Below are 20,910 nucleotides of genomic sequence, written 5' to 3'. Positions count from 1 at the left end.
GCATTAGGCTCCTCTACAATTGCCTATCTCATTTTTTGATGACTTGGAGCCATTTTCAATTAGTGGCATTTTTTCGCCTGCTCCAAAAATCGTCAGTTGCTTGCAAGGAAAAGTTGCAAGATTGGCTAGAATTGATTCGGTTTGTCGTATGCACAAACTAACATCAAGAGCACATCTGGGTGGGAATATTTATGCTAGGCATGTCCCTGTTGTGCATCCCAAACCACCAGAACATCTAGAGTCATACCCTACCGGTGCGATCTCTCAAGTGCCCTAAGTCCAAAAAATTGTCAAAATTTGATGGACTGTTTCTTCCAATCCATGACACATACGGTCAATTTTTTTGATCCTATGGGGTCATGTGAGGCTCTTCTACAATGTCCTATCTCAATTTTTGATGACTCGGAGCCATTTTCAATTAGTAGCATTTTTTCGCCTACTCCAAAAATCGTCAATTGCTTGCAAGGAAAAGTTGCAAGATTGGCTAGAATTGATTTGGTTCGTCGTATGCACAAGCCGACGTCGCGAGCATGTCTAGGTGGGAAGGTTTACACTAAGAATGCCCTTTTCATGTATCCCAAACTACCAAAATGTCGAGACTCATACCCTACCGGTGCGATCTCTCAAGTGCCTTGAGTCCAAAAAATTGTCAAAATTTGATGGACTATTTCTTCCAATCCAGGACACATACAATTGATCTATTTGATCTTGTGGGGTTGCGTGAGGCTCCTATACAATGTTCTATCTTGGTTTTTGATGACTCAAAGCCATTTTCAATTAGTAGCATTTTTTCGCCTGCTCCAAAAACCATCAATTGCTTGCAAGGAAAAGTTGCAAGATTGGCTAGGATTGATTTGGTTTGTTGTATGCACAAACCGATGTCGCGAGTGCATCTAAGTTGGAAGTTTTATGCTAGGCATGCCCCTATCATGCATCCCAAAGCACCAGAATGTCGAGAGTCATACCCTACCTATGCGATCTCTCAAGTGCCTTAAGTCCAAAAAATTGTCAAAATTTGATGGACTATTTTTTCCAATCTAGGACACATACGGTTGATCTGTTTGATCTCGTGGGATCATGTGAGGCTCCTCTACAATGGCCTATCTCAATTTTTGATGACTCAAAGCCATTTTCAATTAGTAGCACGTTTTCACCTGCTCCAAAATCTATCAGTTGCTTGCAAGGAAAAGTTGCAAGATTGGCTAGAATTGATTTGGTTTGTCGTATGCACAAACCAACATTGTGAGCACGTCTAGGTGGGCAGATTTATGCTAGGCATGCCCCTGTCGTGCATCCCAAAGCACCAAAACTTTGAGATTCATACCCTACCGACGCAATGTAGAAGTTGCTTGACAACTTTTTTGACAATTTTTTTGACAACAATGACAATTTTTGCTCAAATTGTATCTAGTCTCAATCTATGACCCCTATGACCTGATAATGACTCAAATAATTATCCATGATTATACAAGAATCAAGAATGCTCATGATTGACCAGGGACACATCACATATACTCAAAACATAGTGATAAAACATTGACACACAAAATAGTCACAAAACATTGTCACATATTATTCAAAAATTTGCCTCTAAATATGGTCAAATCAGCTCTTGGCTATTTGATTATAAAAAAAATTGTCTTACAAATCATCTCATGGGCTTTTATATAAAATTTGGCATTACAATATGTGTGATTCAGCTCATCACCATTTTAATATACAAATCATCTCATTATACAAAATTTGGCATTACAATATGTGCGATTCAGCTCATCGTCATTTTAATATACAAAATTTGGCATGTACATATGTACAAATCAGCTCATTGCCACTTAAATATACAAAATTATATCCCTAAACATGTAAAAATCAGCTCATGGGCATTTATATATACAAAAAATGAATATAGAATAATTCATCGACGATTTATACAAAATTCTCAAAATCATTCTACTCTGAACCGTAGAATCGATCAAGTGAGCCTTCAGGATCGGCTCTAACCCATATTGTGTCAAGTATTGCCTCGTGGTCAAATTCATGAACTTTCCATAAAATCTTGTTATGAGGTCTACCACGACACTTCATCAAATGAATATTTGTTGCAACAAAAAGGTTAAAGAAATGAAGAATATGTTTGTGTGTTTCAAAGTCCTTGAACAACCAAACATCATAATTATTGATAGGGTATCTCTGAAGCCATGTTCCTGTCATGACAACAGACCCTATTGGGTACTCAATACCCTCTCCATCAATGATTGTGGTTGTCAATTTTCTTTTAGGCTCAACACATCGACACAAATAGTAATATGTTCCTTCTTCATTGTTCTCTTCTACAACAATTGCATACACATGACCTGCATTTTATAAAGTGTTAATTAATACCAAAAATAAAGTATGATTTACAACAAAATGAACCAAAAAGAATACTTGCAAAAAAATTAACTCAAAAAATCACTTGAATCCACTAGGTCGAATACATGGTCAAAATCCGTTGATGTCTCCATCTGGCTCAATTGTAGTGGTTTGGGAATTTGATGTGAATCAATGGGAACCAACGGTCTACAAGACCATTTGTCAACCCACTCTTCTGATTCACATTCTTCCCACAAACAATACATGCATGAAGAGCAAAAACATGCCATCTGTCTCGTATAAATTACCAGTAAAGTTGAATTTGAACTCATAAATGAGTGCATGTCACTCAATCCTGCAACTGTACAACAATCTAGATAGTTTTCAATGTTAGATTCAGTGATCAACCAGAAATATCTACGAACCAATGACGTACTTGGATTACCTAGACCCATCGTAGACTTACACCATCACACAATTGTTTCTGTATCTACCAACTCGGCACCACCTTCATACTTCAATTCTTCCCTGGCTAGGGCTCTTTTCACACATGCTCCTGCACCATCGTGCTCTTCCTTACCATGTCCAGCCTCAGTGAAATTCCAAAAATGTTGTACACCGCTTGTCACATGCATCCTTGTCAACCAATAAAACATCCTTGCATTCTTGAATTGTGCGGTGCAATTATCTGACCATATTAAGTGTTGGTTGTATTGTATGTTCCTTTCCCTTAAACTATCATAGAAAATTTTAAAGCATCCTTGTACAAACTCCTATGAATGAGTACGATCATCACTTATGTAGAAGTGATACTCTCTTACAACCTTTCTATCCTCCTCTGTGCTATCATCTGCATGCATGAATGCTATGTGTACAAAAATAGAAACTTGTGTAGAGTGATAATACATGGATTCTTCAATTTGAGGTTGTAGTGTATAATTTTCAGCAAAATCAATGATAGAGACAATGGTGCCAAGAGGAAATGTGTCCTTACATAACTTCAATTGCTCATCTAACCATTGAGCTCTATGTGTATGCATTATGTACTCATAAACTAGTTTCTCTTGAAACATTTTCATATATTGAGCTACACATATATCATTTTTCACTAGCTCACATCTCTTCAAATATTTTCCATCTTTAACTCCATATGTGACTGTCTTGTATTTTTCGAAAGAAACTAGTTTCGTACCAATTTCATGTGCTCTCTCCAAATGTATGCATCTTGGTAAACATTGCAAACCACCACATATAGCACAAGAACCTTCCAAACAAGGAATCTTATAATAAATGCAACCATCATGTCTATTACATAGCACACTTGAAATAAATTCTCTTGCCGACTTAGCAGGTGCTTGTATATTACATTCCTGCAAAACATCGTTAGTGTACAAAGTAGAACAAATATGATGAAAATTATCATAATGCATGGAAAATTCAATATGCATCCTGCAACAACATGTGGTGCATACATGATTAATCTTAATATAAAAAAGGTTTTGCCATTTCAAAAAATCTTTGAGAAATTTTTATTTGAGGAAACTTTTGAAGGAATCTTTCATAAAATTTAGTTTGAGTCATATCCAAATAGTGTTTCGCATGTGGCTCATGATTTTTCAACCCAATTCGCCTTCTAACAACATCTCTTTGGTTGGGCGATACTCTTGTGTTGTCATGCCAAAAAATTTCAATTAATGTTTTTAGTGCATCAACAACAACCTTGTCTTTGTGTGGTAGTCTACCCGAGAATGCCCAAAGAGAATTATTGTTAGGTTCCTCTATTTGTTCTCGCCTCTTTAATGCTTTACTTAACATTGTTCTACTAACGTTTAATGACTTACTTGTTTTGCTTATCAAATGATTTTTTTTTATTTTCTTGCTCATTATGGTTGATGTAATGACACGTCGAGTAGCATTAGAATCTTTACTACATGATTTTGAACCAATAGATTGATATGCATCAAATATATTTCTGACAATAGTTCTTTCACTATTACTTTCAGATGATCTTAGGCCTAGAATTTTCATTGTCTCTCTAAAATTCAAATTTTTAATCATTTGAACAATTAATTGACATCTTGCGGTTTGATTTAAGTTTTTAAAATAGTTTTGCCATATTCTTTTAACCATTCTCCTACAAGTTTGTTCATTCATTTTATTGGGCATTGACTTCAATATATTCTCATCAATGTCATTTAGATACTTTGGTTTCCTACGAATGATTCTAGGAGGTGTTAACATCAATGCATTATGTACGTTCAATTCATCAAGTAGAGAAGGTGTAATATGTTCATCATTTAATTGATTATTCAATGCGGTATCTTCTTCAATTGCATTAGGTTCAAATGGTAAATTATCAAATGTTTCTTCTTCAATTGCATTAGGTGCATTGTATTCATTTGGTAAATTGAATTGAGATGTTGAGGTTGACATACCTTCTTCTCCCATTGTTCTTATGTCACACAATTTCTTCATACGTTGCCTTTGTCTTTCCTTTTGAGCCTCTCGTTGTTCCATTGTTCCTCGCTTGTTCTTTCTCATGGTTGATATTGGTTGACCTAAATAGAATCATATTACATATATATGTAAAGAAAAGTTCAAAAATAAATAAATAACCATAAATATGCATCTTATCACTATTTTTTGGAATCAAACTATTAAACAATCACAATTCAATCATTTGAAACTATGCAAAAACAAAAAACTAATAAAAACAACAATTCAATCATTTGAAATCATGCAAAAACAAAAAATTCACTTGCTTTTATGTATACAACAGTGATAGAAGTGCAGACACAGTTCTAGTGGGGCCTTCAACGACCTCAAAAATGTCTTTTGAGGTCGTTGATGCTCTTGGGCAACTAAAACTATGTCTATAAACTGCGTACGTGTTGTTAGACCATAAAATGTTGACAAGCCCAACGGTATTTTTTTTCCCATTCTGGGCTGATGAGTAGTGCATACGTGCTACTAAGCCTAAAAAATGTTATCATAGGGTAACGAATAATGGGAATAGTACCCCATATGTGCTTATGAGTAATAAGTACCGTGTACGCGCTACTAAGCCTTAAAAAAGTTATGGCAGGGCAGGGAACTAATAGTTTCAGTACCTCATACATGCTATTGAGAGAGGTAGAGAGAGAGAGAGAGAGAGAGAGAGAGAGAGAGAGAGAGAGAGAGAGAGAGAGAGAGAGAGAGAGAGAGAGAGAGAGAGAGAGAGAGAGAGAGAGAGAGAAGAGGGGGGGTGGGAGAGAAGAAGGGGTATGGAGGAAGGGAGAGGGAGAGAGAGGGAGAGAGGGAGGAAGAGGGGGGGAAGGGAGAGAGAGGGAGGGAGGGAGAGAAGAGGGGGGAAGGTAGAGGGAGGGGGAGAGAGAGAGAGAGGTAGAGGAAGGGAGAGAGAGAGAGAGAGAGAGAGAGGAGGGAGGGAGAGAGGGAAGGAGGGAAGGAGAGAGAGAGAGAGAGAGAGAGAGAGAGAGAGAGAGAGAGAGGGAGAGAGAGGGAGAGAGAGAGAGAGAGAAGCGAGGGAAGGTAGAGAGAGGGATAGAGGTAGAGGGAGGGAGAGAGGGAGAGAAGAGGGGGGTGGGAGAGAAGAAGGGGTATGGAGAGAGAGAGAGAGAGAGAGAGAGAGAGAGAGAGAGAGAGAGAGAGAGAGAGAGAGAGAAGAGGGGGGTGGGAGAGAAGGGGTATGGAGGAAGGGAGAGGGAGAGAGGGAAGGAGGGAGAGAGAGAGGGAGAGAGGGAGAGAAGAGGGGGAAGGGAGGGAGAGGGAGGGAGAGGAGAGGGGGGAGGGAGAGGGAGGGAGAGGAGAGGGGAGAGAGAGAGAGAGAGGGAGAGAGGGGTAGAAGAGGGGGGAAGGGAGAGGTAGAGGGAGGGAGAGAGGGAGAGAAGAGGAGGGAGGGAAAGTAGAGAGAGGGAGAGAGGTAGAGGGAGGGGGAGAGAGAGAGAGAGAGAGATAAGAGGGGGTTGGGAGAGAAGAAGGGGTATGGAGAGAGAGAGAGAGAGAGGAGGGAAGGTAGAGAGAGGGAGAGAGGTAGAGAGAGAGAGAGAGAGGAGGGAAGGTAGAGAGAGGGAGAGAGGTAGAGGGAGGGAGAGGGAGAGAGAGAGGGAGAGGGGGGAGAGTAGAGGGGAGGGAAAGAGGAGGGGTCTTAAGGGGTCACAGGATACCATATGACCTCTTAGGAAACAATACGAACTCTAATGACACCTAAGGGGTCATATGGTGGGCTAATAAAATGATATATTAAATTTAAAGTTATGAATAGAACACCATACAACGAGACTCCAAGCGAACAAACAATGAGGCTTCACTAAAAAGCAATTGTAAGAGCTTGACCTAACCCTAAGAGTACTGCCTAAGTTCTAAAACATATGATGCTATTAAATTTGCAAGGTTATAAGACTGATCTCAATTGTGACTATAGGAATCACACACTTGATTTCTTTCATGGGTATGTACCATTCCAAGTTGTTTGTAAAGTGATGATCATCATATACTACCACTACCATGCATACAACAAACTTTAATTTCTTTAGGTGACAAGCATTGTGTAACAACATGGGAACTCTCACATACCCACCACTATCATTCTATAGGACATCATCTATGTTACTCTCCCTCTTTCTCTTCCTACCTGTTGTTTTCTTCTGAAAAACATATTGTAGGTACTCTGACTCATCATGTTGCTTTGTTGACACTATTTTCCACATCTGCTCAGCTCATTAAAAACACATTCGAGAAGAATATTGCTACAGGTTTCCTTGTTTGTCACGGTAATACACCCGTGGTTCAATTTCAAACCCTATTCCTCCTATTCAATATACACACAAAAATCCATCAGTCAATTTTTTTAGGAGAGGATACATGATAAAAATCAAAGAGGAAGTTGCAGACAAGAAATAAATTCACTTACTTCTATAGAAGTGCAGACATAGTTGCAGTGGGGTATGGAGAGAGAGAGAGAGAGAGAGAGACCTTTTATGCATTTGAGAGGGGGAGACAATACACTTACATGTAAAGAGGGATGGGGTATGAAGGAAGAGAGAGAGAGAGAGAGAGAGAGAGAGACCTTGTATGCGTTTGAGAGGGGGAGATAATACACTTACATGTATATATATATATATATGTTTAATATATTATATATATACATATATTATATGTATATAAACACATTATATATACAATGTCATATTATCCACATATTATATATTACATATATTATATGTATATACACATTATATATATAGAATATCATATTATACAATAGCACGTACACGTTGTTTATAGTAAAGGTAGCACTTATGCGTTGTTTATAGGGAAACAAGAGCATACGCGCTGCTTACACTATAAGTGCTTTGTATGCGCTTTTTAAACCATAAGTACCCCATACACGCTTTTGACTGTTTAGGCTTGGAAATAGGCCTGGATGACAAAGCTACGGATTGTAAGTTTTATTTCCCTCCATTTCTCTCATTTTTTACGTGTTTTATTTTATCAACTTGGTTTATCGACTTTGTCATCATCAGGTTTACACTTTATAAAGTGGGTATTTCTAAAATTGCCACCATATTTTCACCCATCTTCTGAACTTTCTAACCATATAATTTGTTTTCAATTTGAACAACAATAACATAATATTATTGAATTTCTTTTACTAGTGTCTCCATAGTTCTCACAGACATAGGTGCACCAGTTTTTGTATAACTTTTGATATACTTATCCAAATTTAAAAAACTTTATATATTATTGTAGTGCACTTGATTCTTTACAATTTTTTTAAAAAAAATTATATTTTCGATTTGTTTAGTGCAACTTATGCTTTGCGCATGAACAGGTACCTAATTTTCAGGATGTGCTCGATTGGAAAAATCATTAAAAAAAATAATAAACAAAAAATTACAAAAAAATACACATCTTCTAGTGCTCACTCTTACCTATCTTTCTCCCAAAGGATTTGTCAAAATACTAAATCTAACTATGACCTTTTTGATACACACGTCAGACACTATGTTATGCTTTTCAGAAAAAAATCAGGGTCATTTTTTTGTGCGCGAAGGATTTGATCCCCTTAATCTTATCCAATTTTGAAAAAATTTAGTAGTTTGGAAACTAAATTCAAAGTACTACAATATTTGTTGTTTGATTGTCTTCATATCTTGAGTGGATGACTTTTAAATTTTGCCTCCAAGTTCAGGTTCACCTGATTTCAGAAGAAAAAAAAAAAGTGTCCACTTATACCCCCCTTTTTGACCACCATCTTTGTGCACTTACCCACTTAGGAATTACTAGTCTGGAGACTGTCTTGAAAGTTTCATTGGCAATTCAAGATGAGAGTAGATATGAGAAGGTAACCGGTAGAATGGTGAGATCAAAAGGGTTAGCAAATCGAAAGAAGTAAGAAACCATTAGGGTGGTTGGTCGGCGATCCTACTTGGACCGACTTGAAGTGCCTAGCTGGCAGATAGTCGACATAGAGTCAACATGGAAAACCTGAGTGTGGATAAAGATAGAATTTACATTGACAGGGTTGTTGCAGGGTTGGTCAGCTTTAATGAAAGGCCTCACAAATCATGGGACTTGTTGTAGAGTGATTGTAGGGGTTTGAGGCTCGAGGTCGGGAAGACAGTTATGAGACAACTAAGAGAAATTGAGAAGATCGAGGTGATGAAGGAAACAACCCGACAGATCTTTCGTGATTGATTGAAGGATTTGTTGTGAGGGTAAAAAGCAAATTGCCAAGAATTAAAGGCATGATCGAAGAGATGTGACTATGGAGGAGATGTGCATTCAGATGTCAGAAAGATTAGATCGTGCAAGATCTGATTGGATTAGGTTTGCCTCAAGGATGGTGAGGAAACCCTAACCATCTAAACTTTGAATTGGCTTTTGGCGGGAAATCTGGGCTATAAGTAAAAAGGCCAAAGAGATTGTTTAGTGCTGCTAAATAGAGGAGAACATAGTGTTGTTGTGAGCATCTACAAAGAGAGTGAGAGTGAACCTGGTTGAAGCCTTCAACCGATTGGAGAGAAGAACCGATAGTTCTTATACGGATAGAGTGTGATACCGGTGATGTGTTGAGAGTGAGGTGTATATCCAACAAAGAAGCAGTAGGTGCAGAGAAGGAAGAAGAGTGAGTCGGTAAAGGAGAGAAGGTACTTCACCGACAGAGTAAGACATTTGATAAGGTTGCAAGATTCACTTGTAACATGATAACAACTTATGTATTTGAAGTTTATATTGTGAATACTGAGTTTTAGCTCAGTGCAGGAGTTGTAGCTCCTTGGGTTGGTGCCCTAAAGTCAGGGGTTGGTGCTCCGTTGGGTTGTAGCCCATTAATCAGGTAGGGGTTGGTGCCCTAAACTTTGTAACTGTATTTTACTGTGAGGTTGGATTGGAGCAGTAGACTCCAATAACATTGCTCACTGAGGTTTTTCCCATCTTGGTTTTTCCTCGTATATGTTGGTGCTATGTGATGTCTCCTTGTGTGTGTGTGTGTGTGTATTTGAGTTAGTCTCATTAATAATTGGTAAGTCTGCATTGTGCTTGATTCACAAACTGGTGTTGCTCACAAAAGATAGCTAAGGGGGAAAGTTTTGAGAACCATTGATTCACCCCCTCCCCCTCTCAGTGGTGCATTGTGTCTAACAATTGGTATCAGAGCCTAGGTTCCCAATTAGAAGAGTGTTCTACAACTTGGGTAGACTCCGGCCTAAGGACACAATGGTGTGTTTAGTATCCATCTCTGCTCCAATATTTGATGGCTCAATTTTTTTTATTTGGAGTCGCAGAATGGAAGTTTTCCTATCCTCTTTAGGATTTGATGTATGGATGTCAGTAGTAGATGGTCTCCCTAGAAAGGTTAGTCTTCCTACCAGATTTGTAGAAGAAAGAAGAAACCTGTGCAATAAAGAAGCCATGAAGGTTATTTTCAGTGGACTCACCGGTGATGTCTCTTCACAGGTGGATAGGTGTAAAACAGCAAAGAGCTTATGGGAAAGATTGAAGAAGCTCTATGGAAATGAACCCTCAATAGTAGATCATGCATTTGAAGGAAATATGAGAAATACATCTCATATTTATCTGGACGAGGAAGATAGATCTTCCTGCAGCCACCACGGTGAAGAAGAAGAAGGGGCTCAACTTCTTGTGGCTCAAGAATCTGAAAGTGGTTGTGCAACCACCTCTCCTCAACAAGATGTGTTGAGCAGTGATGATGATGAAGAGGAAGACATGGCAGATAGCTCTTGCCATCAAGATCCTTCTGATGATGAAGAAGTAGGTGAAGTTAACCTTGAAGGAGAGCTTGTAAATACACTTGAAGAACTCAATAGAGTTAAAAGAGAATATAATATATTCAAGAATGTTGCTATTGTGAAATAGAACCAGTTAGTCAAATTCCTTGAAGAATCAAAGAAATGCATCTTAGAGTTCAAGACTCAGGCAAAAGACACCAAGGTATGCCAGTGTGAAGATCTAGCCTCTCAGCTAGAGATAAAAGACAAAAAAATTTGGTGGCTACTTAAAGAAAACAAAGGCCAAAGCTCTCCAGTTAAATGTGCTCCTCAAAAGAAGGTTGACCTGACCACAACTAGTGTGGACTTGCAGACAAAAGTAAAGATCAATGTTGTAAGGAGGAATATTCATAAGGATCCCAGAGGTAAGGGAAGGATGGGAAAAGAAAACCTCATCGAAAGCAGGAAGATGAGGAAGCAGCAAAGGAGACACTCCACCAGAAGAGGACAAAGAAATGCTACCACTCTCTGGGGGAAGCATGTGTGGGAGAAGAAGAAGAAGAGATCAGCTAAGATAGGTACTCAGAATGGACAACCAAGGGTCCATTCCCAAAAAAGAAAAGATGGGGATGGGAAACCGGCAAGATCCTCTCATGCATGGCAGAACAAATATGTAAGTCATATGTCATCCTTTACTGGTTATTGTTTTACATGTAATGTTTATGGCCATAAAGAAAGGGAGTGTAGAATGATATCCAAAAAGGATAATGTAGGATTTCATAGAAATCATGCTTACGAGAAGGATGTATCTAGAAATAGATACATGAATGACCTTTCTCCTAGTTAAGAAAAGATTGGTTATCATAACTACAATGGATGTGGCCATACAGAGTTTGAATGCAAGAAGAGGAACCTATAGTTACATGGAGGCCGACAAAATGACCATGCTCTGCAGAAAAGTGAAAACAGAGCATATGGAAAACAAAGACCTACATGGAACAAGATGAGTGGTGTTCCTGCTCCAGCAAGGTATCCAAGGAGACTAGGTAATGGTTGCAATGTCATGATAAGAAGAAGAAGAAGAGAAAACCGATACATTAGAAGGTTCCCTTGTCATGAGATTAGTATGGATGTTGTTTGCTACTATAGCACTATTAACGGTTGTAATGCAGAGACTAGAAAAGAAAGGGCCCATCAGCAAAAGAAGGCAAACCCTGCTCCCAAACCTGAAAATGGGAAGAAGAATGAACTCATACAGATTTGGAGGAAGAAGACCATGGATCGGCACTGTGCATTCAAGGCATAGGTGATATCTCCTAAGGCCTAAAGGAGATGCATAATCTTAGGGGGAGCAATGCTCATTGAAACAATCATTCACCCCCCTCAGAAATGAAGGCAACATGGAAAACCATGTTGTTGTCGGCATAAAGGAAGAAGATGACAAGAGTGTGTAGGTGTTTCCTTGACTACACATCTACAGATCAGTGATGGATCACTATTGTATGAATCAATGAGTAAAGGTTAACAATTGGTATTAGGTGTTAACCGGTATGTGCAGGATGTTACCGGCATGAATACAAAACAAGTTATGTAAGACAATGAAGTTGGAAATTGTTGCAATAACCCTGGTAGTAGGGAATGTTGAGTTTATGTCTCAGGAGGTATTGGAAACGCCTTGAATGACATATGTTTTCCCCATGGTTGATCATGCAGGCTTGCATGCTTGTGGGCTAACCATTTTTTATTCTTGGCATGATGATAACATTATCTGGCATTGTGTAAGTCCAGGATCATGTCATAGGCTATTGTGGATACAATGTAGTTGAAGGATCATCTGATGATCACACTTACACAGCTCAACAGACATATGGTGAAGAATGGAGTTTTGGTATTATACCTAACCGGAGATGAGGACTTGAGATGTATGACTCAGGGGGAGTTGAAGTTCTCATCATGAAGAGTCTCATAATGAAGAGCTAGTTTGATTGAACTTGGGAGGATACTGACTGCCTAGACTGCATGAGATAGAAATTGTAGAGGTGTTGAAGGTTGACTGGCAGGTGAGTAGTATTCACTGACACATCAACAAATTGGTATCAGTCTCTCAACAAATTGAGTTTCAATAGCATCAGACTTGCATATTGGTGTCAGTTGATGGTTATGTTCCCCACCTCAAGTGTTGTAACTTGAGAAGATGTAACAACTGGTGATAAGATAACAAGTGGTATCAAAGGAAGTGTTACATACAATAAAGACAAAGGGGGAGAAAGTATTATCTCAATAATTGGCACATACAAAGAGAAATAATATTCTGACAGTGCCCTTTGTCATTGTGTCAAAGGGGGAGAAGAATTTTGTAGTATGTCAGATACTACATGTGTTGACATCAATGCCAAAGGGGGAGATTGTTGGCAATTTGTTGTCATTGATGTCAACCGGTATGGGATAACCACTGGTAGATGATATGTATGTGCAACACTGATATGAGGAGTACAGTATGTGATAGCTTGGATATCACCTTGTGTTGATGAACACCAATAAAGGTAAAGAAGATGATCACAGAGGTCATCAGTACACAAGTTAGCGCCTGACTTGTGTGATGAGATGGAGAAGTGTTTTGAGCAGTTGCTTGTGATGAAGAGGCGGAATATTATCTGAATCACTTCAACACTGAAAGAGAAGAATGAACCGGTATGTTGTAAGGTTGTAGAGCAACAGGACTCCCACCGGGTGAAGAAGCAGTCATCATGCGAAGTAATGACTGGAAATAAATGTGCTCACATCAGACCACATGAAGAGCATTGCAGAATGCAAAAGACAAGGTGATACCTCATCTAGCAAGTGGAGCTTATCTCCTATTATGCATTGAGTGCATCACAGTTTGGAGAGATAAGAGTGAAGAGGTAAAGGCAAACACTTGAAGGATTACACCGAATCTACCGGTGAATTGAAGGAATGCCCTAAGTGCATGTGATCAGGGTTATGCATCAGACCAGAAGAGAAGGTATGATGCCAGTATAGAGGAAGTATGAAGTGTTTGTCATCTTGACAAACTGGTTGTGATATGGTCAAAGCTAATCAGAGAAAAAGCAAGGCTAAGTAGATGCAAATAGAGGAATCTAACCTGACTGAAAAAAGATGGAGCCTTGAGAAGAATAATGACATGGTGTCATCAAGAGTGGTAACCAGTATGTAAGTCTACCGGTTATATAAACAAGGTGCAATTGTAGAAGACCTCCCCATTGTGGGAATGAGCATACTTAGGACTTACCAGTCTGGAGACTGGTTTGAGATTTTCATCGACAGTTCAAGATGAGAGCAGATATGAGAAGGTAACCAGTAGAATGAGATCAGAAGGGTTAGCAAATCGGAAGAAGAAAGAAACCGTTAGGGTGGTTGGTCGGCGATCCTACTTGGACCGACTTGAAGTGCCTAGTTGGCAGATAGTCACCATAGAGTCAACATGGCAAACCCAAGTGTGGATAAAGATAGAATGTACATTGATAGGTTTTGTTGCAAGGTTGGTTAGCTTTAATGAAAGACCTCACAAATCATGGGACTTTTTGTAGAGTGATTGTAGGGGTTTGAGGCTCGAGGTCGGGAAGACAGCTACGAGCCAGCTAAGAGAAATTGAGAAGATCAAGGCGATGAAGGAAACAACTCGACAAATCTTCCGTGATTGACTGAAGGATTTGCTGTGAGGGTAAAAAGCAAATCGCCAAGAATGAAAGGCGTGATTGAAGAGATGTGACTATGGCAGAGATGTGCATTCAGATGTTAGAAAGATCAAATCGTGTAAGATCTGATTCGATTTGGTTTGCCTCGAGGATGGTGAGGAAACCCTAACCGCTTGAACTTTGAATTGGCTTTTGGCAGGAAATCTGGGCTATAAGTAAAAAGGCCAAAGAGATTATTTAGGGCTACTAAATAGAGGAGAACATAGTTTTGTTGTGATGTGGAAGACTTCTGCATACAAGAAAAAGATCGGCCAAGTGCTTAACAAGCATCTAAGAAGAGAGTGAGAGTGAACCTGGTTGAAACCTTCAACTAGTTGGAGAGAAGAACCGGTAGTTCTTATACCGACAGAATGTGATACCAGTGATGTGCTAAGAATGAGGTGTAGATCTAGCAAAGAAGCAACAGGTGCAGAGAAGGAAGAAGAGTGAGTTAGGAAAGGAGAGAAGGTACTTCATCGATAGAGTAAGACATTTGATAAGGTTGCAAGATTCACTTGCAACATGATAACAACTTATGTATTTGAAGTTTATATTGTGAATACTGAGTTTTAGCTCAATGCAGGAGTTGTAGCTCCTTGGGTTGGTGCCCTAAAGTCAGGGGTTGGTGCTCCTTTGGATTGTAGCCCATAAATCAGGTAGGGGTTGGTGCCCTAAACTTTGTAACTGTGTTTTACTGTGAGGTTGGATTGGAGCAGTAGACTCCAGTAACATTTCTCACCAAGGTTTTTCCCATCTTGGGTTTTCCTCGTATATGTTGGTGTTATGTGATGTCTCCTTGTGTGTGTGTGTATTTGAGTTGGTCTCATTACTAACTGGTAAGTCTGCACTGTGCTTGATTCACAAACTGGTGTTGCTCACAAAAGATAGCTAAGGGGGAAATTTTTGAGAACCACTGATTCACCCCCTCCCCCTCTCAGTGGTGCATTGTGTTTAACAATTAGCATCATAATGTCAAATGTCATCTAACATAATAAATTAATTTAAAACTTCTTAACCAAAAATTGGTTCATGACATCTTTCCTAGCACCACCTCTAGAATAGAAGATGCATAGGGAAGGCATTTCATAGGTTCAACAAAGGAACTCCCTAAGGGTTTGCAGAGTAGGTCGACAAAAGAGTTTTTAAGTAGAGAGTTAACAAAAGCATTTTCAATAGAGGTGATACGTAATGTTTTATGTGGGGGGGATAGCTCCAAGTTGTATATAGGGGAACCATTGGTGGGAGAGTCATTACCAAGAAATCCATTGCTACCTGACACCAAGGGTAGGAAACATAGGTTTGAATTGGGGGAGCAAGAGGATGAGTGGGAATCCATAGTTAAAAATTAGCAATGTTGTGATATAGAGTTGAGAATCTACATATCATTCAAGATAAAAATCAACTATGATCTATAATAACTTTTTTTTTTGTTATTTTATTCTACTCAAGCTAAAGTTTGCAATGAATTGAAAATATGATTTTAAATCATCTTAGAATTCTTATTTTATGTTTTTGAATTTTAATTGCATACACTATATTCATAATGTGCCTTATTAGTTATTTAGCATCTCATGATTCTCCATTTTATTAATGTGATTCATTATATGATGATTTTTTTCCTTATGGGGATAGTCTTTTTCTTCTTATATTAATTCTCTAGATATTCATAATAATTATTTTATTCTTACTACACTACATGATTAACTTTATAAGAAATACATATGAGAAAAGGTAGAAGTTGGAAAATTACACCCAACTAGATATCTTTTCTACTTAGTACTCTAGTTTTATCGCATCTATCTATGATTAAATTAAGAATACTATAAAAAAACCTTCTTTTGGGACCTTCTGAATACCTCAAATCTATATCATGATTTTTTAAAAGACTTTAGAAAAGATCATGGTATCACCTAATGTCAATCTTACTAAAGTGTCCATTATACTTCAACTTGTTTAAACATTTTTTATAATATTAAAACTGATCCTAGTGAGTTATCTAGTCTTTATTTTTTTCAAGAACACTAACTACATGATAAAATTTTGTATGAAAAGTACAACAATGATGGTATGATAAATTGGGTAGTGTACACACTATATTAAAATAAGATAGAAAATGGAACCATATAAGGAGTGGTGCCTTAAGTATACTTAAGACTACAAGAACCATGAACACAAAATAGAGATGAATATCGAATGCAAGAATGTCACACAATGATGTAAGGACTTCCAAATATTTGTTGAACAAGAAAGCATGAGTGGGCCTCATCTTAGGCCTTAGGAAAATATAGAAATCTAATAACATGTTACAACATGCTAAAGAAACAAATACACGTATATGTTCTTGACCTAGCACCATGCACATGCAATTAAAGACAGTCATCAAAGTACCTATTTGTGTAAACCTCTTGTTATGGGTATAAAACATGTATGTATTAAAAAATAATGCCCCTACCAAGGAACCCTAAAAGGAACCAACATAGAAAGATAATCATTGCACATGATATCATATCATTGTAGAAAATGATGCAATCATTAAAGAACAAGTACACTATGATGGTTATGTTCATATCTAACATAGTGACTTTGATTTCTATTTTTATACATCAAGTTATAATACGAATCAAGTGTTTTCACTCTTTAGTCAACTCATAATGATAAATTGGAGGGTAATTATTGACCCATGTAAATTAAATAAAAAAAACTAAAATCCAAGTTTTTCAAAAAATAATGTAACCGATTTTGTTCAATTCAACAAATTACAATTTTCACCTTAGCTTGGAAATGGATAAAATGAAAATTGAATTTAGACATTAGAAATAAGTGCAAATGGAAACAATCTCAAATGAGATTATTTGACAATTTCCAAAAAATGCTCATTTTACACTCTAATCATTACATTAAGAACAAACTAATCAAAATAAATCTAAAAAAACTAAAAAATCACATACTAGACAATTCTCTCACTCACCTATAGATATGTACTCTTGTTTTAAGCATGGGTGAATAGCCTTTGATTGTTTTTATATTGCTAAATGTTTCTAAATATTTTTCACATACAACCATCAACATGAGACTAATATCAATTCTTTTGGAGCGACCACAACCACACTAAAAATCAGCTATGGAAGATCAATAATTACAACTTAAAAATCTACTATTCTAGAAATCGGCTCCTATTAGAAGCCAACTATAAAAGACCAAAAATCACAACTTAAAATTTCATATTAAAAATCCCATTAGAATTAGAATTTTGACCTCCACATTGACAAAATACTTTAACCACTCGAGTGGAAACCCTCGCCCACTTGAGTTGAACCTCTTAGACAATGGCATTTTATTTTAAAAATAATCGATTTGAAATAATGGTATTCAAGTTCAATGATAGATTTGTCAACGCCAAGAAATTTGTTTCTCACTTCGTAAAGATAGATCTAACATGTGATGAACCGTATCCTCCCTTGCCTCCAGCTCTAGACCAACTCACCATAGATTTTTTATAGAGTCAAACAAGTGGGCCATTCAGCTCTACTTGTATGCTACTTTACTTAGACAAATGCGACTTCTTAGAATATCCTAAGCACTTAGAGATAATCACCATTGTCCATTCGATCTTATTTCAGGCCGAGGGTCTGCTCTTTGGTTGACTTCCTACAAATTAAATGTTTAAAACTCTGTCATGCTCCTTGTCATGTTAAATTATGTATAACGAGAACCCTAAAAATTCAAAAAAAACTCTATCGTGCTTCATACAAATGCCTCAAGCTTACGCAATTTCCATCCTTCATGAGCACGGAAATACGTATTCCCACTATCTCTTTATTTTTAAATTTCTTGGGTTTACTACAAATGTATGGACCAGCCAATCTTCTTCATTCAGGACAAGTTAACTTTATTCTTGTGAATCCATGGGCCCTGTAATGCAGCTCTTAGCCTTGCTTATAATATATGCCCTGTGCTTAAGTCGTGTTGCAGCAGATGCACAATGTAACGAAGCAGACAGAAAAGCCCTGCTGAAAATAAAGGCAGGCATAACAGAAGACCCAACGGGCGTCCTGACCTCGTGGGGGGGAGTACCCGATTGCTGCCATGGCAATTGGAACGGAGTGGGCTGTGATCTCAACACAGGCAAAGTAATTATGATCGATCTGCGCTCCTTCGATCCATTGAACACCACCATCTACATGGCCGGCACGCTCTCCAAATCCATCGGCGATCTCACGGAGCTTCTCTACATCCGTCTTCCGGCGTGGAAAAAAATCACCGGAAAAATCCCCAATGCAATCGCCCGCCTGCAACATCTCGACACGCTCGATCTATCGCAGAACGATTTTATCGGCAAAATGCCATCTTGGATAACCAGGCTGAGCAAGCTGAGGATACTCAGGATGGGCGGCAACAGGCTACGCGGGATCATTCCGCCGGCCATTACAACGCTGACCAATCTGGACACGCTGGAACTCGAAGAAAACCGGATAACCGGCACAATCCCCCAGGCAATGGGGAACCTGAGCCGGTTGGTGATGCTCAGACTGAATAACAACCTCTTATACGGTTCTCTACCCGAGTCCATCGGCTCCATCCAAACTCTCTTTCTGCTGGACGCTTCGCATAATGCCCTGGTGGGAAAAATTCCTTCATCTTATGGAAACCTTCCGGAGCTTGCTTTTCTGTCTTTGAACAACAACAAGCTGGCCTGCACAATTCCTTCCTCGCTCGGTCGTTTGAGCAGACTGGCGGCGCTGCATTTGGAGGATAACCAGCTGAAGGGCTACATTCCAGCGTCCCTGGGCAACATTTCAGGATTGGGTGATCTGGATCTTTCTAGAAATTTCCTCGAAGGCCCTATCCCGACCTCTTTTACTCTGCTCACCCAACTGGGTACTTTGAAGGTCTCCGGAAACAGGCTCACGAACCCGCTTCCGTCTCTGCGTTTGCTTCCTAGCTTCTTGGACTTGTCTTACAATGAATTCAAGCTGGGTAATTATATTCCCACCTGGATCATGAATGCGAGCTTCGGTTTCGAGATCAGTTTGGCCGGGTGTGGGATTGACACGGGGCTCGAGGACTGGAAGCCCAGGGCCGCCCAGTTTTTCACTTCGGTCGATCTCTCTGCCAACAATATCAGCGGCAGTGCAGTGGAGTTTTTCGCGACCATGACGTTCTTGAGCCACGCCAATTTGTCAAACAATCAACTCAAATATGACTTCTCCATCGGAGTCAATTTCTCCCGCCTGTTGCAGACTCTGGATCTCCATTCAAATCAGCTGTATGGAAGCATTCCATCTTCTATTGGCACGTTGACTGATTTGAAGACTTTGGATCTGTCAAAGAATGGACTGACTGGAAAAATTCCCACGGAGATGTTAAATCTAACGAATCTGAGCCAGCTGAACGTGAGCTATAATCACCTGTGCGGAGAGATTCCACAAGGGAAGCCGCTGAACGGGTTTCCTGTATCTTCATATTCCCATAACAAGTGTCTTTGTGGATTACCTCTTGGGCCCTGTTAGTAATCCCTGTACCTCCTCTTAATAAAGAATTCTCTGCCAAATTTCCATGTGTCGAACCTTTGATGGAAGGGGAGCGCATAAGAATAAATGCAAATAAAATTTTGAAGCGTCTTTACGGGGGTATCGTGTTCAAAGCTATTAACAATAATAAGAAATGTTTTAATATAAATATTAATATCTGAGCATTCATAAATAAATGTATGCATTTCAGAGAAAATGTGTAAAGATATCTATAATTTGTAAATATTGTGAATAAAAGAATTTAATATTCATATATATATATTTATTTATTTATTTATTTATTGTGGAAGCAATGTCTTTAGTAAAATATTTGTGAAGGTCAAGTATTTTGAATAAAAGAGTTAAGTCTATATGATACTCATAAGTCATAAAGGTTTTACTAGAATTATTCAAGTCTTTAAAGAGACAAAAATATCACATCTAATCTTAACTAGAGCATCTAAAAATAAAATAGTCTCTAGTTTTAGACTCAACAAATCTACCAAATACAATGCACATAAGGATTATTGTGATCAATCTCTAGACAAAGGGGTGTGAACAAACTCGTATATATGCCAAACGGACCATCCAAGTGTAGGGCATTTAGAGCTTAGTGTAACTTGAAGGTTGGATTATCACATCCTCAAAGTTAAGATATGTATTGTAGAGATGTTGAAGTTTCAAGGGAAAATTTTCACTAGGCTCTAACTATTTTGACTATGGGTAGCTTCTCTATATCTCATACTTAATACTCCTATTTATCTTCCTTTTACATAGATCCAATACATAAAATTTACTAACAAATAGATGGAGATTGTCAATGTCAATGCCTACAAGGCCTCATGGAGAATAAAACATGACATGTCAACCAAAGTAGATCCATGTATAAATTAAACAAAGAATTTTAATGTTTGATATAGTCATACCAAGAAATTAATTGAAATATTAGTCATCTGTCTAGAAGTCTATATATTGTAACTATAACTTGAAAAATCAAAATAATAATGGATGGGGTGGTAAGAAATTTAACAAGAATAATATCTTAAGCAATTGATCTTTTAGATTAAAGATTGTTACATCCAAGTCTTTCTTGATTTTGAAAAA

General features: G+C 38.2%; 1 protein-coding gene across 1 annotated transcript; it reads left to right on the top strand.

The window, feature by feature from the left end:
* Nucleotides 1-18,393: 18,393 nt before the first annotated feature.
* LOC131073345 (LRR receptor-like serine/threonine-protein kinase ER1) lies at nucleotides 18,394-19,884 on the top strand. Its single transcript, XM_059213667.1, has one exon. It carries the CDS (start codon nucleotides 18,433-18,435, stop codon nucleotides 19,804-19,806), a length of 1,374 nt encoding a protein of 457 aa, XP_059069650.1. The 5' UTR covers nucleotides 18,394-18,432; the 3' UTR covers nucleotides 19,807-19,884.
* The last annotated feature ends 1,026 nt before the right edge of the window (nucleotides 19,885-20,910 follow it).

Source organism: Cryptomeria japonica, chromosome 10 (assembly GCF_030272615.1).
Source record: "Cryptomeria japonica chromosome 10, Sugi_1.0, whole genome shotgun sequence".
Lineage (NCBI taxonomy): Eukaryota > Viridiplantae > Streptophyta > Pinopsida > Cupressales > Cupressaceae > Cryptomeria > Cryptomeria japonica.
This window is presented reverse-complemented; position numbering and strand designations above follow the sequence as displayed.